Source organism: Trachurus japonicus, chromosome 14 (assembly GCF_045865225.1).
Source record: "Trachurus japonicus isolate A0001 chromosome 14, Traja_1.0".
NCBI classification, from domain to species: domain Eukaryota; kingdom Metazoa; phylum Chordata; class Actinopteri; order Carangiformes; family Carangidae; genus Trachurus; species Trachurus japonicus.
This window is the reverse complement of record NC_140920.1, coordinates 1,614,109-1,638,803: the sequence shown is the minus strand read 5'-3', so window position 1 is coordinate 1,638,803 and position 24,695 is coordinate 1,614,109. Positions and strand designations below refer to the sequence as shown.

The 24,695-nt window shown below is 39.8% G+C and overlaps 1 protein-coding gene across 2 annotated transcripts in view; it reads right to left on the bottom strand.

Annotated features, from left to right (window-relative positions):
* Positions 1 to 539: 539 nt before the first annotated feature.
* Positions 540 to 24,695, bottom strand: part of LOC146973991 (glucocorticoid receptor-like) — a 118,081-nt gene continuing 93,925 nt past the window's right edge. For both annotated transcript variants that reach the window (XM_085796981.1, XM_085796980.1), the window contains 4 exons: positions 16,830 to 16,974; positions 12,897 to 13,027; positions 9,101 to 9,258; positions 540 to 7,256 (listed from right to left, as the gene is read on the bottom strand). In XM_085796981.1, the coding sequence (XP_085653107.1) occupies positions 7,095 to 7,256; positions 9,101 to 9,258; positions 12,897 to 13,027; positions 16,830 to 16,974 (596 nt within the window). In that variant the 3' untranslated portion in view covers positions 540 to 7,094. The remainder of the gene's footprint in view (positions 7,257 to 9,100; positions 9,259 to 12,896; positions 13,028 to 16,829; positions 16,975 to 24,695) is intronic.

The following is a 24,695-nucleotide window of genomic DNA, read 5'->3' as shown; positions in this document are numbered from 1 at the left end:
TTAATCAATAAATCAATAAAAAAAAGATCATAAACTGTTGTAAATAATCAAAAAAATTCACCATGTTACATTTCTAACATGCTATATAACAGGTCATTAACTGGCTTTACACTTGTGGGTGTAATTTTAAGCTTTGTGATTCCCCTCCTTGCCTTAATTCTTTATGCTAAGCTACGCTAATTGACTTAGCTGAACACACACACACACACACACACACACACACACAGCTATATGAGTGTGTGTGTTAGTGTGTTAATCTTGGAGGCAGTTATGTGTCTGTGTTAAGGATAGACTATATAACATGTTATATAAGATGTTATTCACTGAGCTGTGGAGGTGTTAGTGCTCGTTTCACCTCTGCCCTAATTCTGTATGCTAAGCTAAGCTAAGCTAAGCTAAGCTAAGCTAATTGCTGCTAAACACTTCACAGAAACACAGGCTGAAGTGTTATGAGTCTTTTTTTTAATTACATAATGTGCAATAAGCAAAAAATGTTAAATAAATGAAGTAATGAAATAAAAAGCCAGGGGAGCGGAGCGTTGGAAAACAGAAAACTTTATTGTGTAAGATGTCTGAACTAAAGAGAAATCAGTTCTTCCGAATTTCCACTTTGAACCAGTGATGACAAAAAAAAACATCAACCAAGATGTTACCAACAGGATGCTGAAGAACAACACAGATAACTTAATTCAACATTTAATCAAATAGGTGAAAATATCGACACTGACTACAGAAGAGGTGTAATACAGAAGTAATACAAACTATTGGCTTTTTTTTTTTTTAAACAAACATTTTCAGCGTTTCTGTCTGTTTTTCGTTTAGTTTTTGTTTCTTTTTTTGTTTCTTTCTTTCTTCTTTTTTTTGTTTTGTTTTTTTTTTTACATTGGATTACATTTACATAACTGAAATACGAACATAACAGATTTCAATGAAAGCCATAGCCATATAGTATACCAGTGAAACATGATCTGCCCTTAATCTTTAAAGATAATATTTGCATGTATTTTATACAAAATAGACTTTTATCGACCAGTAGGAGGGTAGTGCAATTCCATCGGGCTCTGGCAGATTCACTTTCACGCAGAGATTCAACTTTTTTTTTGTTTTGTCTGTTTTACTGTGTGTGTGTGTCTGTAGTTGTGTGCGTGTGTGTGTGTGTGTGTGTTTTGGTTTCTATTTTAAAGTGACCAGTAAATCCTCACAGCAATATACACGGGATCCAAAGCCTTGACCTTTACAAAAGATACCTTTCAAATACAAGAAGAAGTACTATGAGTTGGATAACAAGTGCTACTGAAAATGTAACTAATTGAAAATACTTCTTGTTGTCATTTTTTTTTCTTTCTCTCTCTCTCTCTCTCTCTCTGCTTTGGTCACTCTGAGACGACACACGGACCCTCACCTGTCTCACCTGACTCCCCCCTCCCTCCCTTCCTGCTTTCCATATACAGAACTTCAAAACACAGTGAGCGTTCGTGTGGACTTCCCTACGGAGCTACATTTGTGTCTTTATTATTCAATTTTTAAAAAAAAAAGTTGATTTAAACAAAAAAGCTATTTTCAATCAAAGAAAAAAAGGATTTGAATGCAAAAAAATATTTGAGACCCAAAAAAATTGCATTTGAACCCCTTTTTCTCTTTGATTGAGGCGAGTTATTATTTGACTGAAAATATTTTGGGGGGATTTTTTGTATTTAAGCCATATTATGGCTTTATTGTGTCTTTTGTGTCTTTATTATTCAATCAAAAAAAGTTGATTAAACAAGAAAAGCTATTTTCAATCAAATAATAACTCACTTCAATCAAAACAAACTTCATTTCAATAAAAAAAAAAGGATTCGAATGCAATTTTGTGGATCTCAAATATGTTTTTGCATTCAAATCCTTTCTTTTTTTTATTGAAATGAAGTTTGTTTTGATTGAAAATATCTTTTTTGTTTAAATCAACTTTTCTTTTGATTAAATAATAAAGATACAAATGTAGCTCCATACTACTCCCCCCCCCGACCCCGACCCCACCCCCCATTGACTCGTAAAATTTGTACATTTACTTCACAAGACAAACATGTGTAACACTTCCTAAATGTATCAACACATCTACCTTTTTTTATCAAACACAAACCAACAAACAGAAAAATATTTACTTTCTTGACTCGTTCAATGTACAAAAAGGATCGAGTAAAATTATTATATCAAAGAGGATCAATAAGCTGATGTATTCAAAATCACAGAAAATATTGTCTTCTTTTTTCTTTTTTTTTTCTTTTTTACAACAGATCAATCTCCAAAAGCATTGATATATTTATATATATATATACTATATATATATATATATATATTTGTTGAGGGTTTTAATCTATTTCCTGATTTGAAATCTTATTTCTATGGCTCTCTGTCTCCCTTTCACAAGGCCTTTAGTCAAACATGAAGCTGAAAGGCAAAAGAGAAAATGTGGAGGAGTATTAGAGGTTACGTCTGTGTAAAAAATATTCTGTATGTAATAATAGACACTGTTAAGGTTGCACTGGATATGTCGGCGCTGCTATGTACACCTATGGCCATTTTAGAAATGAGCAGGGATGTGGTTACATCTACGCGTTAAAGCTGGTTTTCTGAAGAAGAATTAGAAGAAGAAGCACCACCACCTGGAAACAGCTGTAATACTGAATGCAAAGTCACCCAAACACACAAATCAATCAATCAATCAATCAATCAATCAATCAATCAATCAATCAATCAATCAATCAATCAATCTGCCCCCAGAAATAACCAGTGACATCATCAAGTCCCATGTTTTTCTGTAAAAAGCTGCTGCTGATTAACAACATGCTCTCTCTCTCTCTCTCTGTGTGTGTGTGTGTGTCCAGAGCCTGCTGTGCTGTTAGCTGTAAATAACACACAAATGATCGGTCTCTATGGCAACCTGCTACCTGGGTCTGTTAACCGCCCCATTCATTCATTCATTCATTCATTCATTCAGAGTTATGCGCTAAAGGGAAGGACGAGTTGAGTACCATTCAGAGAGCAGAACAGAACAGAACAGAACAGAACAGAACAGCTGAAAATCCATACGGTCGACGGTCGGTCGGTCGACGTTTTAGAGGAACAGTTAGGAAAATAGACCATCATTATCAGTGTGGGGGGGTAAAAGAGGGGGGGGGGCGTTGTGTTTCGATGCTGATGTACAAACTGCACTGTTGTTGATGATGGATTTTGCTTTGGCTGTGGCAGAAAGCTGGTACAATCATCTTTTTTTTTTGTTTTTCACATTGCAAATGGACCAAATGCTGAACACCACCGCCGCCACCGGTCTGAGCTGACAGCAGCAGCAGCACTACTAAGAAACTGTACTGCAATTTCAAAAATACAATATTTTGTGCATCTCCCAAAAAATATATAATAATAATAATAATAATATATATAATGTATATTATTATATCATTATATCATACACTCACTTGGATGAAAACAATCAGTTCCTTTTGAAGCTGGTGTAGGTCGGTGTTTATCACAACAATCAGCATCCTGAAGCAAAGTGACAGAAAGTACGACTGAAGAACCATTCGCTCACATCTCTTGGAAAAAAAAGTATATACTGTATATATGTATGTATATATGTGTGTGTGTGTGTGTGTGTGTGTGTGTGTGTAAAATGTTGTTTTCCATTTGGCACTAGTGGAACACGTCCAGCTCACAGCCTGAGCTTTGATTCACAAATCATTTAGACCAAACTGCAGAAACATTGCAGTCTTGTGCTGAGCTTCAATAAATCACGAGTGTCTCTGTTTTTTTTGTTGTTTTTTTTACATCTCATATTACAAAATATATGTGTATATTATATCTATATCTATATATATATATATATATATATATTAATTTACCTTTTCAGCCATTAATAATAACAAACCTCAGGTCCTGTTTGTGCAAACACTCTGAGATGAAGCTGATTAAACCATTAAACTTTAAATGCAGTTTAATTCATAATGCTCTTTTACGGTGAAGTTAATAGTTTCCAGAGAATCAGAGAATAAACGTCTGAATATTTTGAGGGTTTTGAGAAACGTTGTTATCTAAATTAAAAAAAAAAAATCCAATGACACACAGCAGGAATGATCTCCTCCGCCTGGACAGGTAACATGTGTGTCACCGTCACCTGAAGAGCCATGAAAACATGTTGTTTTAAATGAATCTGCATGAAAACATGGACAAAGCTACAACCTCAGTGTGAACGCAGCAGTGAAAGGATGGTTTTAAATCATCAACAACACACAGACACCTTGGACTCCTGACACCGTGGACGGCGTGGGTTTTTTTTTTTTTCAAATGCAGCTCGATTTAAAAAAAAAGAAAAAGTAAAACTGCACCTGAATGAACTGCAAGAGGTTTTGTAAACAGATTTCATTCCAATTAACAACTCAGGATCCTTTCAACTGCTGCTCAATTATTATTATTATTATAAAACATCAGATACGACGTGCTGTTTAACTTCCAGTTGCAGCTTCTCATTTGCACGTGTGTTGGTTTGAAGCTCCACATCACACAGAGGTACGACGGAGTATTAGGGCCACATTGAGAAATAAAAAAATCACAAACTTCGAGAATTAAGTCGTAAATTTACGACTCTATTCTTGTAATGTTATGACTTTTTTCTTGTAGGAAATGTACGACTTTATTCTTGTAAATTTCGACTTTATTCTCGTAAATTTCAACTTTATTCTCGTAAATTTACGACTATATTCTCGAAAATTTAGACTTTATTCTCGTAAATGTACGACTTTATTCTTGTAAATTTTGACTTTATTCTCGTAAATTTACGACTATTCTCGTAAATTTCGACTTTATTCTCGTAAATGTACGACTTTATTCTTGTAAATTTATGACTTTATTCTCGAAGTCTGTGTTTTTTGTTTTTTTTCTCAATGTGGCCCTAATACTCCGTCGTAGCGACGTCACATGTTTGAGACTTGAACATTATTTTGTGACTTTTTTCCTTTTTTTTTGTTTTTTCTTCTCTACACTGTTATCAACACTTATCTAAGGCTGTCTTCCTTGTGTGCATGTCTGCAGGGATGGAGGGAGGGTGTGTGTGTGGAGAAGAACAGAGAGAGCTGCCCACATTAAAAACACTAACATGGCGGTTTTGAAAAAAAGAAAACAGAAATTTGCCAGCATGGAAAAACTAAAACAGACAAAGTATGTGGAAGGATGTCAAGGTTACATTCTTATGCAAAGAAACACAACAGTTTTAGAGAGAGAGAGGAGATGGCTATGAAGCTTCAGAAGCTAAAAAGGCACTGGGTTTCCCTTCTCGGATACATCCTGTGTAAACATTTTGATTTGTGTGAATGCATGTCTGCGTCTTCTCTGTATGGTTATGTGTGTCTGTGTGTGTTAATGTGTGTGTGTGGTGGTCAGAAAAGCGTGCCTGCATAAAATAAATGGAGAATATTCCTCTACATGTTTAGTTGTTGCTGTTTTTTCCTCCTCGTCCACAGTCCGGTGTAGAAATCTGATTTGTTTCACGTCAGAAAAGAGAAATTGATTCACAGCTGAAAACAGTCCGTCCTCTCCCCCCTCTCCCCTCCCCGGGTCCAGACGGAGGGAAAATAAAGATTCTCTCTTTCTCTTGAGTGTGTTTCTCATTTCTCTCTGATCTTTAGTTTTTTTTTGTCCATCCGTCCGTCCGTGGCGCTCACTACATTCTCTGAGCTGTGGAGGGCAAACGGCGAGGTGATCAGAGGAACCAACATCAGGCGTTAAAGGGGGATACGCCAACATTTTTTTTTTCGTGTCTTGCCTCACTCCCGAGTCCATGACCAGCAGATAGACACCATCCTTTCCACTGTGCGTGCAGTAACGAGGGAGATAGAGCCGTATCGCCCGTAATTAGCTTAGCTCAAACACTGGAAGTGTATAGGTAGTGTTAGCCTGCCTCCACCTAAAGTCGCTAATTAGCTTAGCTCAAACACTGGAAGTGTATAGGTACTGTTAGCTTGCCTCCTACCCGAGCTGAAATCAGCAGTCAGGAGCTGATTTCATTTTAGCTCTAAACTCTGTAAATATATCACTTTATCCACATTTCAAACATGTTTAGGTGAGAAAGTAGCCGTTTAGATCAGCAGTGTGTCATTAATTTGTCTAAATACCAGCTGGTTACAATTTTGTTCTGACGAATTCGGCGCTACTCAAGCTAGCCGTTGTGACCAACGCACTTCCGGTTACTTTCACAAAATAAAACACCCGTTGCCCTTTACATACAGAAAACCATAACGATAGAATTTGTGCTTTTACTTTGCAATAGGAAGCTAACCTACCCTCGATGTAGCTAGCTTGAACCAAAATAAAGCGTCTTTGCTTGAACCCTCCGTTTTGACCGATCTTGTCCCGTTAGCAGCATTTGACCGCTCAAGATGCCTTACCGGAGAGTTTTGTCAGCTCTGAGACGAAGATCGGCCCACCGGTTTCCGTTTAGAGTTGCTGAAGAGTTTCTCTGATGACTTTAGGTGGAGGCAGGCTAACACTACCCATACACTTCCAGTGTTTGAGCTAAGCTAATTAGCGACTTTAGGTAGGAGGCAGGCTAACACTACCTATACACTTCCAGTGTTTGAGCTAAGCTAATTACGGGCGATACGGCTCTATCTCCCTTGTTACTGCACGCACAGTGGAAAGGATGGTGTCTATCTGCTGGTCATGGACTCGGGAGTGAGGCAAGACACGAAAAAAAAAATTAAACTCAATGTGTGAGGGGAGGGGGTTGGGGGCTGCAGAGAAGAGAAGGTGGTTGTCTTTGTCAGAAAACAGCAGTGAAACACTGGCGGCCGGAGAGACGGAGGGAAACAAACAGATCACCACAACGCAGCAGCAGCAGCAGCAGCCGGCCCACAACAACACATTCAGAGCCACAACGTCTCTCTCTCGGTGGCTTCGCAGGGTTTCTTCCTACTGCTGCTGCAGGTTTTTTATTTTGGGGGGGGGGGCCCAGATCTGACCCGGCGAGAGGCCACAGGCGTCTTCGTCGTCGTCGTCGTGCTCCTGCAGAAGGGAGGAGGAGGAGGAGGAGGTGTAAGTCTTTGCTTCACAGTTTTGTTTCTTTAAGGCAGTCCTTTCTGGTGGAACAGCAGAGGCTTGACGCTCCCGTCTTTGAATTTTGGTATCTGGTTGGTGATGATCTCCGCCAGCATCTCCGGGAACTCCACGCTCAGGGTTTTATTCACAAAGGTGTAGAAACAGACCTGCAGCAGGTTCTCCACCATCTGCAGGAGGAAGAAGAGACAAACAAACAGACAAAAAGCTGTTTAGTTGTAATGTGAATCTCTTCTTACAGTAGCTTTACTGTAGATACAGGACAGAGGATTTCTGCCTCTGCAGTAAAGAGGCTTTACAGGAACTTAGAGGGATGACTGAGTGTGTTCTTCAGGGTTTTACACACAAGTTATTGATAAACTTGAACCACAAGATATGAAAGAACAGACAGAGATCTTCTCTAATCTATACAACCATGTGCTGTAAATTCCAGAATAAAGTCATAAATTTACGACTTTATTCTCGAAGTTTGTGATTTTTTTATTTGTCAATGTGGCCCTAGTACTCCGTCGTAATAAAAAAATCACAAACTTTGAGAATAAAGTCGTAAATTTATGACTTTATTCTTGAAGTCTGGTTTTTGTTTTGTTTTTTTTCTCAATGTGGCCCCAATACTCCGTCGTAGCGACGTCACATTTTTCAGACTTGAACATTATCAACATTATCAATATTACACACAAGTTTCTTTACCTTCACTCATAATGTACATTCTCACTGCACTAAACACAGTAATAATCTTACTTTATATTTACCCTTCACCCGAACATCATATCATCAGTTTAATATGACATAGAGAATGGACTACCTCCTTCACTAAGATCCATTTGTTCTTATTCACTTTTTAAAAAGCAACTAAAAATACATCTCAACTTCTCTTGAATTTCCCGCTCTCTCCATATCCCACATCCTTACTCTGTCTTATGATTTCAATTAATGCATTTTTTGTACCTTATTTCTATTGTCTCTATTTGTTACTGATCACTTTGTTCTTTATCTCTCCATTTTTTCTCATTTTCGTTCATTTTCCTCATATAACGTTGATTATCTATGCACTTTATCTCTTTTTTTTTCCTATGTTTATTTTTTAGCCATTGAAATTTGTCTTGTTGTAATTTGTTATAGGGGTGGAACTTATGTACAAGCCAACCGGCTTCGTTCCCTCCGTGCACCATTGAAATTAAATGTGTGCTTAATACATAAACTAAACTAAACTAAAGTTATTGATAAACTTGAACGACAAAAATCCTGACTGATATGAGAAGAGATGGAGGATCTTCTCTAATCTATACAACCATGAGCTGTATCTGTGTGTCTATCTATCTATCTATCTTACCAAGAATATTTGTCTTATTTCTAGTCAAAACAAATCTCATTCTACTTAAAATAAGACTCATCACATTAAAAAGCAGCTTGTTTTTGGACACTTTTTACTTCTTTCAAGCAGATTTTCACTTGTAAGTAGAAAAATTCTGACAGTGGAGCAAGTTTTTCTTTCTTATTACAAGCACAAAAAACTTGCTTTCACTGGCAGATTTTTCTACTTATTTCAAGTGAAAATTTGTTTGAAACAAATGAAAATTATCTAAAAACAAGTTCATTTTTAGGTGATGAGTCTTATTTTAAGTGAAAAGAGATTAGTTTTGACTAGAAATGAGACATTTTGACAAGAAATAAGACAAATATTCTTGGAAAGATTTTGAGTTTTTGCAGTGCAGGCAGGCATGCTTTTTTTTTTTGAATATCATTATTTATACGCCCCCTTCAAGTGGTACCAAAAATGTATTTTGTGACACAGACGTGTTGGCGCTTGTCCTCTCGCGTTCTACAACTCATGCGGAATAGCAAAATATGGTGTAACTAGTTGTTTTTTTTTTGGTCTCGGTCTCGGTCTTGAGCTCAACTGGTCTTAGTCTTGGTCTTGATACTCTCTGGTCTTGGTAGTGTCTTGGTCTCGGTTCAGGCGGTCTTGACTACAAGTCTAGTGTGTGTGTGTGTGTGTGTGTGTGTGTCTGACCTCCTGCATGGTGTCCAGTAGCTTAGTCAGTTGGTAGAAGCGTTGCCAGTTCTGGCTGGCGTTCTCCTCCCTCTTCACGATGGCTTTCCCCAGCTCCTTGATGTACGTCATCCTGATCTCGTCGAACACCGCCTGGCTCTTCAGCCCGTCCTTCGGTACTGAACGTCAACACAACATCAACACAAACACACATTTACATTTACACTTAACAACGTTCAGTCTCATGTTCATTTATACCAGAAGAGCAGGCAGCGCTTGTGTGTTTTGTGTGACCTTACGTAGCACTGTTGAAGATGCACTGCAAAAACTCAAAATCTTTACAAGAATATTTGTCTTATTTCTTGTCAAAACGTCTCATTTCTAGTCAAAACTAATCTCTTTCCACTTAAAATAAGATTAATTACCTAAAAATGAACTTGTTTTTAGATCATTTTCACTTGTTCCAAACACATTTTCAATTGAAATAAGTAGAAAAATCTGCCAGTGAAAGCAGGTTTTTTGTGCTTGTAATAAGAAACTTGCTCCACTATCAGATTTTTCTACTTATTTCAAGTGAAAATCTGCTTGAAAGAAGTAAAAAGTGTCTAAAAACAAGCTACTTTTTAATGTGATGAGTCTTATTCTAAGTAGAATTACCGTAGATTTGTTTTGACTAGAAAGAAGACAAATATTCTTGGTAAGAGTTTGAGTTTTTGCAGTGTGAGTTGCATTTTCTGTTTCATTGTCCTCTGTTTGATAAATTGAGACATTCCCTGTATGAGAAAGCCCAGATGAAGAACCCAGACTTATTCTGGATGTCTGAACATGATATGCTGTGTTGTTGTTTTTTAAAGAGGAGACTTATGCTCTAGCTAGATTCACTGATGAGCTTGGAAATGAAGATAGGAAGCATTAGATCGCATAAAATCATGTTCTGCTGCTTCCTGTTCTATTGTTTTTGCTTTGTTCTGTTCTGTTTTGTCTATTCTTGGATGTATGTATTTATTTTTTTCTATTTTTTTTATTTCCTCACAACCACTTTTACAATATTAATTCAGCAATCATTTGGACAATTCATTTTACAAGTGGTATTAGTAGACAAACAATCGTCTTTTGTTTTAGTTTTTTTTTAGATTTATATAGGCTACACGTGTAAAAAAAAAAAATCAGAAAACCAAAATAGAAAAAAAAGACAAAAGAGACAAAAGAAATCAAAAACAACAGGGATGTACATATGTATTTAAATGATGAGTGTCTGTAAGCCCATGTGGGCTGGGCACAAAAAATGTGCATGACACTTTTATAAAATCAATCAATCATTTGCAGTTTACAGGGATTTTTTGTGTCTGAGAGGAGGAAGTGAACGACCACTCTGCCTCTACTGGACTGTGGTGTCTCTGTCCCATGTTTCCTTATGTAACGTGTGTAATGAATAACTTCAAGTGCAGCCATGTGATCTCATGTTATGTGTCATGTTATGTTCTATATTCATAGTTCAGACTGTATCTGAGCTTCAGTCTCCACAGCTGCTGATGCACATTCAGTTCACTTCAATTCAATTTAAACAAGTCTGGATGTGAAGCTGTGTGTGTGTGTGTGTAGCTCTGGTCATTAAAACTGTGTGTGACCCGGTGAGCTTTAACACACACACACACACACACACTGACACACACACACAGCGTGATGCATGCACATACCTCCTGAGCAGAAAGCTGCAGAACCAGTGGAAAATATGCAAAACTAAAAGGTGACATCAAATGCTGCTGCGCTGTGTGTGTGTGTGTGTGTGTGTGTGTGTGTGTTCCCACTCCGGGAGGAACACACACACACACACACACACAGCTCCCAAACAGAAAAAAACAACACAACACAACAACATAATCATCGTCTCTCTGTGCTGTGTGTTTCCACGGCGCCGCACCGAGATAAAAACTACACTAAACGGCTGAAAAGCATCAATACGCTGCGTCGTCGTCATAACGGCCGTGTCGACACTTGACAGATTCCTTGTCAGTCCGGTCGGTCGGTGCCTGATGTGATGGCGCTGGCTGCGCCCGGGCAACGCCACGGTTACCGGCCCAGAGATTATGCAAAACCAGCGAGGGCCGGATCAGAATGAAGTCCTGTCCCATTTACATAATCAGATAAGTGTTAGTGCTCCAGTATCTGGCCTCGCCGCGGCTTTCTGCTGGTTGCTGCTTTTTGGCAAAGAGACAATTTAATTTTTTTGCAGTAAAAAGTGTTTTCCTTTTCTGCTCTCTGTGGATTTTCCCTTTAGTATAGAAGAACTAAGTGTTATTGTATTTAACAGGGGATTACTACTACTACAGTACTACGACCCACTTCTCTGTGTGTGTGTGTAATGTGTGTGTGTGTGTGTGTGTGTGTGCTCTTTGTCTGACCTATTATTCAAATGTTGTGGGGCAGATGTTAACTGCTCAGGCTGAGCTCTGTCTGCATAACAGGTATGATGATGATGATGATGATATAATAAATCAAATTGGCCCCATACTGTAGGTGATTGTACTGTAATTCTCAGTCGTGTGCATGAGGAACGATTCAAACGGCTCAGACCGAAGCCGTCGTCCTGACCTGATACTGTTTCCATCCCATCCCCGATGGGAACGGATGGAAATAGCTCTCAGGTATGAAAATGCAACCGGTGCTGCTCACTATGGAAATGTCATTTCCTCTGCATAAAGAGCAAATCTGCTCTTAAGTGCATCCTCTGCTCTGCTCTGAGAGGACGAGCAGCGAGCGCTCTGCTGCAGCAACGACACATTTACATAAGTGGCTAAAAGTCAGATTGGTAATGTTTTTTGGGGTTTTTTTTAGTGCTAATTATAAAGCTGTTTTTTTTGTTTTTTTTTTGTTTACAGTTTTGAATGTTTTACGACTTCTTTTATGTCGGTCCATCTTCACTAATTTGTACATTTTAAACTGGAGCCTGCAGAGCAACTACATTCAGACTAAATCCAGGATGTGATGATGATAGATCTCTGCTCCGGACAATTTCCACTCAGCCACTAAAATGATCATAATTGAGAGAAAAACATTTTCTTGTAATCAGGTTTTCCATTTAGGTAATTTGTGCCTCTGTTTATTACACACACACAGACACACACAGACACACACAGACACACACAGAGCTGCATTGTATTTCCTCTCTGAGATCAGAAACAAAGCTGGAGTCGACTTCACAGTGAGTTTTATCATTTAAAACAAACTTTAGTTTTTAGTCTGTGCTGAAGTGACGGTGAGCTTCTGTCTCTGTCGTTTCTTAAAACATTTATGAACAAGTCAAAATGTCACAGTGAAGTTTTTAAATACGTCTGTTTTCCTGCAATTGAACAAAATCCTAATAATGTTCAATCTGTCACAGGAAAACACATTGAAGATTTTTTCCGCCAGAGAAATGACAGAAGTGATGTTTTTAATCGGTGCAGCAGCTTAATCGGTTTCTGTCAATCAATCGACCAATCAGAGCCGGTTGATTGTTTTGTATTATTATACAGTAATGATGAAGTGTAAAGTTAAATCTCTGTGTTGTGTTGTCAGGTGCAGAGAAGCTGTGACATTTATTTCTCTGCTCCAACTCCTGAGTTTCCAGCAGCAGCAGCAGCAGCAGCAGCAGCAGCAGCAGCAGCAGCAGCTTTACACGTCCGACACGCTGGAAAAGTGCTTTTGTATTTTGTTTTTTAATCCTAGAATAATTGCAGCCTTTGAAATTTGAAAAAAACAAAGAAACAAAACCATCCCTGCAGTGTTTTAGCGTTTTGTTGTGTGTTTTTTTGTGTGTGTGTGTTTCCATCATTACCTGTGCTGAGCAGCAGCAGGACCTTCATGCACAGGAACTCGTCGTAGGACACCTGCAGTCTGACAAACTCGTTACAGATCTTCAGCATTTGCTCGCACTGGTCGTTCATGAAGGGCAGCTTCATTCGCTCCCTGAGAGGAGGAGGAGGAGGAAGAGGAGGAAGAGGAGGAGGAGGGAGCAAAGGGAGGGAGGAGGAGGAGGAGAGGAAGAGGAAAACAGACGTACAGATTAGATTTAAAGCTCTTTCACTCATCCTGTTATTCAATTCTCCATAAACAGCCCCAGCAGGAGGAAACCGCACTGTGAAATCAGTCCTGATGGATTCTCACACCTCACTTCCACTAAACACACACACACACACACACACACACACACACACACACACTTTCTCTACAATCAATAATGCACATTCTCCAGATTTGTCGTGGCCTCGGGCTCGGTGACTCCTTCACCTCTCGTCTCTGGTTTTACACTGCTGAGGTAACTGTTACTCCACCGTCACTATGAACTCCCAGCTGTGGTTTAACAATCGCTGAGATGTTTGATCCGAGTCCAGAGTTCATATTTTATAGAGCAGAAAAATGGAAAATAGGGAAAAATCCTCGTAATCTTAGGAAAGTGATTATCTTTGATATCAAACATTTTGAAGGGAAACGCAGATCTGTTTCTTTCTGTGACGACTGACGGTTTCAAAAACGTCCTCGGCGAACGCCTATGTGGGAGTTGAAGCTTTTAGCCAGGTTAACTTGACTCGTGCACCTTTAATGCATGGAAAAAATGTCCACAGGAATCCGGTGTAAAAAGATTAGAAAGAATGTATTTATTCCTTGTTTTCCAAAGGTATCTTATTACAGGAGTAATCCAAAATCAAAGTTTTCTCATTCAAAAAGGCACTACGGTAAGAAAACTGTGTGGCTCATGCCTAACCAAGCCTCAACTGCCTCTGTCCTCTTAAAGCGACAGTAACATAGGTTACAAAAATCACATTTAACTTATCATGAATTAAATCACATGAATTGAACTAATCTTTTGCCTATTTTTAAAGCAGATATCATCGGCACGGCCGTTTCGGCTAATGCTGTGTTCAAGGCAGGCTTTTGAAACCGTAAGTTACAGCTTCAAGTCACAACTACGACTTGGTAGCGTTCCAGGTAACCCGTAGCTCGTGTTTTTACCGTCCTGTTGTCTGTGAAAGTTCCCTATAACGGCCACTCGTAACTTCCGACCCGTGAACTCGTACCAGATCGAACTGGTATGACTTCACAGGAAGGAAAAACACAAAGTACGAGTTTCCTTGAACGCACCATGAGTTAGCAGCCCCCGCCCTTGTCAGGCATCAATTGGTCCTCGTGCTACGTCACCACATTCACGCGCATCCCTTGGCTGCACACACAGCCCTTCATGCCGTTCTCTCTCCTCATTGGATAACACTTGTATCCCACAAGGAAAATTTTCTCCTCGGGTTACAGCAGAGCAGAGTGACGGAGAGACTCGTGTTTAGGCTGAAATACTTCATGTAAGTGATTGCTGACGGAAAATAGGACTATTTAGGACTTATATTAACAAAAACATTCCACTGATATCTGCTTTAATCAACTATTTATCCAAAACAAATCAATTATTTATTTACAATAATGTGAACTTTACGATAAACAAACAAAACCTGTAGAAGCACACAAAACACACTTTGGCTCCCACAGCCTACGTCAGTGAAGGAAGAAGACTGGAGATGGTGTGAAATGACACTTGTTTTAAAATTAAAGGGATAGTTCAACATTTCATCAAATACACAATCCAACAACTCCACAACGTTCTGGTGGACAAGTTGTGAGCTGCACATTCACCACGCTATGAGATAATAACACAACGTTACCACACAGAGTTGTTTTAGAGGGAAATTCATGCAAAACAGGGACAGTTTTTCATCAACAGTCTCTGTATTTCCCTCTAAAACAACTCTGTGTGGTAACGTTGTGTTATTATCTCATAGCGTGGTGAATGTGCAGCTCACAACTTGTCCACCAGAGCGTTGTGGAGTTGTTGGATTGTGTATTTGATGAGTTTGATGAGGGAAACCAAGAAATCCCATAATGAGCCTCCGTAGCGTAGCTCTGAGCAGCTCACGGCTCTGCTCCGCCGTTCTAAAAATAGCTTGCACCGACAATAAAAAGGTAACGAACCTACTGCTATTTTGCACATGCTGCAGCCACAAGTAACACAGAACATGCAATTACACACGACCACATACAATAGATATGCACATCTATATCATACAAAGTGCAGGAGATACAAAAAAAACATGGTGCATTGAAAAATGAATAAATAGCACCAAATAAAAAGTGCTTAAATTGTAGTAGGAGAATTACTAACCGATACAGAACGGGCAAAGAGCAAGTCAGCTGAGCTCTGGTCTTATCTGACATTATTTAACAGCTTGATCGACACGGGAACAAACGAGTTGTTGAATCTGTTCGGTCTGCTCTGCAGTGAGGAACTCTGAACCTTCTAGCAGCTCGTACTCGCCATGCAGGATGGGCGACAATCTTATTCGCTTGTTGCAGAGTGGCCTGTTCATAAACACTCTGACTGGAGAGGTGCTCTTCTCTTCTTCTTGTTGTGTTTTTACCTGTGAATGTGTTTTAAAATCTGAGCCTGTGAATGAAAACGGCCGTCAGGAGATTAGCCCTCTATCCTGTTTCCTCTGGGGACGACACACACACACACACACACACACACACACACACACTCTGCTGAGCACAGATACATCCGAGCACAATCAATCTCTGCAGCCAGTGACTGTTAAAGTAATGAGCCTGTGTAATTAACACAGAGCAGCTCGTACCTGAGCCTTTGCTTCAGCACACAGAGGTTATTTACTGTGGAGCTGATGTCGGATGAACATGGACAACCTGCTGTTTTATTTTTATTTTATTGTGTTTTCCTGTGCATTACAAAACCTGAGAGCTTCTTTCTGATAAATATCTATTTATTATAGAATATATTTATTCCATTTCACTCCTGCAACAGAAGAAACCTGCAGAATCTGAGACTGCAGAGTTCCTCTAAGTGAGAAGCTGCAGCCAAGAGGAGAGGAGCTGGTCTCCAGTCTCCAGTCTGTGTTTGGATCAGAGCAGCTCGTCCCCCGGCTGCAGCTCCACACCTCAGGCTCAGGTCTGAGAGAGTTATCGATCTGCACATCTGAGCTTCTTGCAACAGAGCAAAAAAAAACAGTGTGTTTCCAACAGTGTGAAGATACAGTTCTCCTGTACTGGAGGTTTCACTGTGGTGAGTGGAGGACGGAGGTGTTTGGACCGAGGCTCTTTTCACCGACGTCTCACTCTGATAATAACACAACGTTACCACACAGAGTTGTTTTAGAGGGAAATTCATGCAAAACCACTGATGCACGTTGCCTTCAGGGACAGTTTTTCATCAACAGTCTCTGTATTTCCCTCTAAAACAACTCTGTGTGGTAACGTTGTGTTATTATCTCATAGCGTGGTGAATGTGCAGCTCACAACTTGCCCACCAGAGCGTTGTGGAGTTGTTGGATTGTGTATTTGATTAGTTTGATGAGGGAAACCAAGAAATCCCATAATGAGCCTCCGTAGCGTAGCTCTGAGCAGCTCACGGCTCTGCTCCGCCGTTCTAAAAACAGCTTGCACCGACAATTAAAGGTAACAAACCTACTGCTATGACTATAGGGATTATGGCAATGGGCCAATTTGCCAAAATGTTCAACTATCTCTTTGACACACAAACTGACGAATAAGCGATCCAGCATACAACCACCCAGGCTCACCCTGAGCAGATCTCAAAAACAAAACTGACCAACAATAAAATGTTGTGCAGAGAAACAGCAGACAGAGTCAGAGAGCAGCTGTGGGCGGTGGTGGGGGGGGGGGGGTTAGGGGGGTTGGGGGTTTTACGTACTTGTTGATGACGAGGTCGGGGGCGAAGCAGAGCATGTTGCCGTTGCACTGCTCATAGGACCTCCAGCCCAGACTGAAGGACATGAGGAAGAGCCAGGAGCACTGCAGCAGCGTCATCTGGTCGTCCAGGTGCAGGTTACGGAAGCCTGACAGGGTCAAAACAAGAAGAGGAAGGGGAGGAGAGATTAAAAAACAAGACAGGGACACAGGGGAACAGAGACAGACACACAAACACAACACACATTTTTATAATTGGAATAACTAGATGAGGCAACGCAGCTTCACTTCCTGCTATAGAAACATTGGTAACACTTTACTTGACGCCTATCTCTATAACACAATATAACCAGACTTATAATGAGTTATAATGCAGTTATAGCACTGTATAACTATAGTTATAAACACTCATAAATGATCATAATGCTTTATAACAATAATCATAATACACTATAAAGCATTTTATCATGACTTATAAGGTCAGGTATTATAATATGTTATAATTGGTAGTAACTGGCTGACAATGACCACATCGATAATACATTATAAATATAGTTATAATGTGTTATAATTGGCTTATAAACGTGTATAACTATCATTATAAACACTCATAATGCTTTATAACAATAAGCATAACGCATGATAGAGCATTATAACTCTATTATAATACTTGACCTTATAAGCCATTATAAAATGCTCTATGATGTGTTATGCTTATTGTTATAAAGCCTTATGATAATTTAGTGTTTATAATGATAGTTATACACATATATAAGCCAATTATAACACATTATAACTATATTAATAATGCATTATTGATGTGGTCATTGTCAGTGAGTTACTAACAATTATAACATATTATAATACCTGACCTTATAAGTCATGGTAAAATGCTTTATAGTGTGTTATGATTATTGTTATAAAGCATTATGATCATTTATGAGTGTTTATAACTATAGTTATACAGTGCTATAACTGCATTATAACTCATTATAAGTCTGGTTATAATGTGTTATAGAGATAGGCGTCAAGTAAAGTGTTACCGAAACATCTGTCCTTGTATTATCGGTTCAGCGTTTTCTATCTGTGACATCTTCATGTGTTTGTTATGGAAACACTGAAAAGAAACTGAAGGTAAAACAGCTTAAAAACATCATTAAAAGCCAATTACAACAAACACAAAGCTAAAGGGAAGGAAACGACCGCGTAGTTAAGTCGATGTTCAAACTGGATTTCTGTGTTTCCAACACTGTCAAAACTGGACAAGTTGAGCTGCACATGAAAAGTCCTTTCACATTACATTTGTTTGAAACCATGGATGTTATGTAAGACCCCCCAACCCCCACCCCCAACCCCCACCACCATCCTGGCCGGCTGCCAGCTGTGCACAATGCATTGCACACACAACTACAGTACACTGCAGCCAGATCCATCCCTCATCGCACCGTCACACACACACATCACAATTAACAGAGGAAAAAATAAAAAATAAAAACCAGGATTAGCAGCGTACGTATGTAGAGGAACTCTGACAGCAGCTCGGACGCATTAAAACAGTAATAATAATAATAATAATAATAATAATTCTTATGTGATGTTAAATCTCTGGTATGGCCGAGAGGGAGGAGGAGGAGGAGGAGGGAAAATCTCCAGGCAAATACTTGGAGCGATTATCAGGTCATGTGCCTCTTTTCTCATGATTAGAAACAAGAATGGGTGGTAACACACACACACACACACACACACACACACACACACACACACACACACACACACACACACCACACACACACACACACACACACACACACACACACACACACACACACACACACACACAAAAAATCCAAAGTCTGTGTTTCCATTTTTGTTTTCATGGAATGGAAAGTGTGCAGCCCTGAAGCCCGGCAATTATCTCTGTTCTTGATGTTTATAACATGAATTTACGTAACAGTAAAAAATTATAAATACATCCCTTCATGAATGGAAATGGCAGCCAGGGCTTTTATTTTGGAGACTAAGATGTTCAGAGATGATGTGCCGTCGATGTGAGAGGAAATAAGCCAGAAACCGACACTGACTGAACCGCTTCACGCCTCAGTAAGCCGACATGACACCGACCATAAACGCAGCGGTTTTAATTGCTCCGAGATGAAAAGGCTGAAACATTTCCACTGGCTGCTATAGGAACATTTACCTAGCAGAGATAATGAGTGTGAGCATCAGCAGGAACATTGTCTGTGTGTGTGTGTGTGTGTGTGTGTGTGTGCGTTCACAGCGGAGCGACATTAACCGTGGTCACGACCCGATCACAGTCGGAGCGGCTCCTTTCATAACAGTAAGCCGCTGTCTGTCTGCACTTACACATGTTTTATTACTCTACTCTACATGCTCCATGCTCTCTGGACATCTGCTGCTGCTCTCTCCAGCAGGATTCACATGGAAAACATATTTATATTTATATAGAAATATCTCCTATGATATTTGTCTGACCAAAAGTATCTATTTACACTGTTGCCCATAAGGTTGGAATAAGGTTGTTCAAGCCTGGTTTACAGTAAGACACAGTTTGCAAAAGGTTAATTGTGGTTTGATTTTTTACAGTGATATGTTTGGAAGAGATTGATCAATAAAGTTTTGAGAAGATAAACACTTTATCTATCAAGAATCAATCACATCACAATCATTTCAGGAGAAGAGGTAAAAAAAAAATAACTTGGAAAATAACTTTATGGGCAAGAATATAGATTTAGATCTATCTATCTAAACACATATGGATATATATATATATAGAGATACACATATCTATATACGTAGATAACAGATAGATAGATAGATAGATAGATAGATAGATAGATAGATAGATAGATAGATAGATAGATAGATAGATAGATAGATAGATAGATAGATAGATAAGCTATGTTTACATGTGCAAAATTTCTTAATCAGATTAAAAATTTGAGGGATCGGAAAATCCGAATCCACTGTTTCCATGGGCGCAAAATCAAATAATCCGATCATGACGTGCGTACACATGCACCGAGCTTTATTCAGAATAACAGCATTTTGACATGAGCAGAGCTGTCTTTTTCCCTAAAACAACAGCAGAAGAAGAGTTGTACTTCCTGTACTACTGTAAACAAACCAATAAACGCGGAAGTGGCTCAATTTATCCCATTCAGTAGCCTACTCAAAATGGACCTGCGCCAGATTTTAAGAGCTGTTGCTGTACTCCTATATCGTTATTAAGCAGACTTAGCAACGTGTACTACTGTTCTTGCCATTGATAAATCTCACCGGACCCATGAAAAGTGCGGATGTGAACACGCCATACCCCGCCCTCTATACACCCAAACACAACCATGTGGTCAATGCAAAACAGCGCGTGCATATTAATTAGCCATGTGCGCTCTGGAAATTTGGGGAGTTACGTCAGTGGAAGACGGTGAAGACAACAGACAGAGAGCGGGGAAAGAAGCGGGATTACTCTGAAAGTGAGATACACGGCGATATCGGGTCGGTAGGCTACTACTCGCTCTGTTTTTTCTTTCCTCTCGTCAGCTCCAAACACACTCGTCCACCTCGTTACCTCAGGTGACAGAATAACAAGTCTCAGTAGATCCGTGTGCGCTGCTGCCAGGGTGTTTTTAAACTTAGCATGTTTGATTCCTGTCAGACGTCACACTGGGGTGTGTAAAAGCAAAAATTAATAGGCAAAATAAATAAGAACTGTGTAGACAGCCGTGTCGTGCTAGTGGGAAAGGACGTAACGATCGGAATAAGTGTTTACATGGACGTTGTTCGGAATAACGATCGGCATAAACCACCCCTCTCGATCCGAACAGAATTTCTTTCGGATCGAGCCGAATCCGATCAGAATCTTCCAATTGACGTGTTTACATGACACATTTTTATTCGGATCAGCCCTTTATTCCGAATATTTGTGTCCATGTAAACGCACCTATAGATAGATAGATAGATAGATAGATAGATAGATAGATAGATAGATAGATAGATAGATAGATAGATAGATAGATAGATAGATAGATAGATAGATAGATAGATAGATAGATAGATAGATAAGCTATGTTTACATGTGCAAAATTTCTTGATCAGATTAAAAATTTGAGGGATCGGAAAATCCGAATCCACTGTTTCCATGGGCGCAAAATCAAATAATCCGATCATGACGTCCGTACACATGCACCGAGCTTTATTCAGAATAACAGCATTTTGACATGAGCAGAGCTGTCTTTTTCCCTAAAACAACAGCAGAAGAAGAGTTGTACTTCCTGTACTACTGTAAACAAACCAATAAACGCGGAAGTGGCTCAATTTATCCCATTCAGTAGCCTACTCAAAATGGACCTGCACCAGATTTTAAGAGCTGTTGCTGTACTCCTATATCGTTATTAAGCAGACTCAGCAACGTGTAGGCTACTACTGTTCTTGCCATTGATAAATCTCACCGGACCCATGAAAAGTGCGGATGTGAACACGCCATACCCCGCCCTCTATACACCCAAACACAACCATGTGGTCAATGCAAAACAGCGCGTGCATATTAATTAGCCATGTGCGCTCTGGAAATTTGGGGAGTTACGTCAGTGGAAGACGGTGAAGACAACAGACAGAGAGCGAGGAAAGAAGCAGGATTACTCTGAAAGTGAGATACACGGCGATATCGGGTCGGTACTCGCTCTGTTTTTTCTTTCCTCTCGTCAGCTCCAAACACACTCGTCCACCTCGTTACCTCAGGTGACAGAATAACAAGTCTCAGTAGATCCGTGTGCGCTGCTGCCAGGGTGTTTTTAAACTTAGCATGTTTGATTCCTGTCAGACGTCACACTGGGGTGTGTAAAAGCAAAAATTAATAGGCAAAATAAATAAGAACTGTGTAGACAGCCGTGTCGTGCTAGTGGGAAAGGACGTAACGATCGGAATAAGTGTTTACATGGACGTTGTTCGGAATAACGATCGGCATAAACCACCCCTCTCGATCCGAATCCGATCAGATTCTTCCAATTGACGTGTTTACATGACACATTTTTATTCGGATCAGCCCTTTATTCCGAATATTTGTGTCCATGTAAACGCACCTACTGATAGATAGATAGATAGATAGATAGATATGAGATCTAGAGATGTGTGTAATTAGGGACAATATGTGATATATATATGTATATCATCAGAGCAGCAGCAGCTTGATTTAGCAGCAGATATCCATATATATATATATTTATATATATATAGTATACATAGTAGGCCTATATCCATATATATCCATATCCATGTTCCTGTGTGACCTGGTTGATCTCTTATCTTCGCAGCAGACTGAACTGTGACTTACTGAACTATGCTCAGTTATGTTTCTTCACAGGAAACGTCTCATACTTGACATGACTCTGCAGGTTGAACTTCTGGCGACTCGAGTTCTTCACTTTCACAGAGGAATGACAACAATGCTGAGCGGCAGACGCTCCGTTACTGTGTGTGTGTGTGTGTGTGTGTGCGTGGTGGGGGGTGAAAGTGAAAACTAGACGTTGTCTGCTGTGTAAACGCTGCAGTGCGCAGCCAAGGAAATGTTCCTTTGTTTTATCTGCAGGCAGCGATGTCACTTCCTCCAGCGGCTGCACCGGTTCAAGGCAACAGGAGAGTCAACACGGTGTCTGTGTCTTCTGCTGATTCGCTTCACTGCACATCACACTCAACTCAAGCTGCACCAAACCAAACCAAACCAGACCAGATCAAACCAAACCAGACCAGACCAGACCAGATCAAACCAAACCAGACCAGACCAGACCAGACCAAACCAAACCAAACCAATCCAAACCAATCCAAACCAGACCAAACCAAACCAAACCAGACCAAACCAGACCAGGAGGGTGAAGCTGCTGTACCAGAGGCTGCAGTTTCAGGACCGCAGCTTTCGTCACAGCGCCACCTACGTTCAGGAGGACTAGAGAGGATTTTCTAGATGGCAGGAAGTGAACACGGTTTTAAAGGATAATTACATTTTTTTACAACTTGGACCTTATTTCTGCCATAAAATCCGATCATTTCCTCACCCAGATAACTTTGGTGTCATTACAAGTGGTTGTGATGAAATGAGCTCCAGCCGAGAGGCGCGTATATCCGTATAATGGAGTCTACAGGGCAGCAGAATGCAGCCTCTAAATAACACATTATCTGCAGAGAAACTCCTTCATTTCACCAATATTTAGTTCTGATAGGCTAGTGCTGTTCCCCTCTGAGTCCGGGGTTAGCTGTTATCAACATCCGGGGTCTGTAGGTTGACCTACTGACCTCTGACCTGGATGATGTCATCTCTGAGCGCCGCCCGGCTCATTCTGATAATAATCATTCCGCTTCGGCAATCGGGTCCATTTTTTATCTCAACTAGCCGGAGCTTTAGTGAGTCCAGGTTGAGGAGAGGAAGCCTGTGGAAGCTGAACTTCATCCAGCTGCTCATTTTGTTCTGACAAGTCAGAAACACGCAGAAACGAACTGTAGCATTAGCGGTAGCAACAAGCTACGCCGCGGTCAGAGATGACATCATCCAGGTCAGAGGTCAGTAGGTCAACCTACAGACCCCGGATGTTGATAACAGCTAACCCCGGACTCAGAGGGGAATAGCACTAGCCTATCAGAACTAAATATTGGTGAAATGAAGGAGTTTCTCTGCAGATAATGTGTTATTTAGAGGCTGCATTCTGCTGCCCTGTAGACTCCATTATACGGATATACGCGCCTCTCGGCTGCAGCTCATTTCATCACAACCACTTGTAATGACACCAAAGTTATCTGGGGGAGGAAATGATCAGATTTTATGCTAGAAATAAGGCCCAGATTGTAAAAACCGGTAATGACTTGCCACATTATGCGTTGATCGATAAATTTACCCCTCGTAAAGTCCGCTAAATATGAAATACGTGCGATTTTGGGAAAAAAACTAAACAAAAAACACAAGTTTCCGAACGTGATCTATGGTCAAAATCGGAAGCCGGTTTTGCATTTCCGGTGGAATTTTACATTTACGTTTCCATGATTTCCAGTCGTTGTCATAGTTGTGGTAAACGCATGGATCTATTAACGCTGGCTTTTAACACAGATGTCAATTTGTGTGATATCCACTGTTAAAAGCTGGTGTGATGATCCATGCATTTTACAGATTTTTATTGAAAAAAAAAAAATAAAAAATCCATGCATTTACCGCGACTACCAAAACCATGGAAACGTAAACATAAAATTCCACCGGAAGAGCAAAACCGGCACATATTTTTGATGTTCGGAAAAAGGTGGCTAGCCAGTGGGTTTTATTACATTACTCAATAACTAAAAAGGTAATCAGATTACAAAAACGCGTTACTAACGGGAAAGTAGTTGGGTTCAGCCTAAAGGCTAAAAATAAACTGCTGGTAAGTGCACCCTCCGCTCAGTAGGTAGCGCTGTGGCAGAAACCGAACGGTGTTTTCTTTTATGTGTGACTGTTCCTTTACTGTGTTGTGTTTTGTACAGTTTTGTAAAGTTAAAAACTGTAAATAAAGTATTAACAAAAAAATAAAATAAATAAGAGAGGAGAACAATAAAGAAGCAACAAGAGAGGAATCTGTCAGCTCTAAAACCCTAGTTCAAATAAAATCGCTCAAATAAAATCGTCTTTTGGTGCTTTTTAAAAGAATCGACTGAGTTCAAGCAGCGTACAGAGATGCAAATCGCTCCATAGCCTACACTGCAAAAACTCAAAATCTTACCAAGAATATTTGTCTTATTTCTAGTTAAAATGTCATTTCTAGTCCAAACAAATCTCATTATACTTCAAATAAGACTCATCACATTAAAAAGTAGCTTGTTTTTAGACACTTTTTAC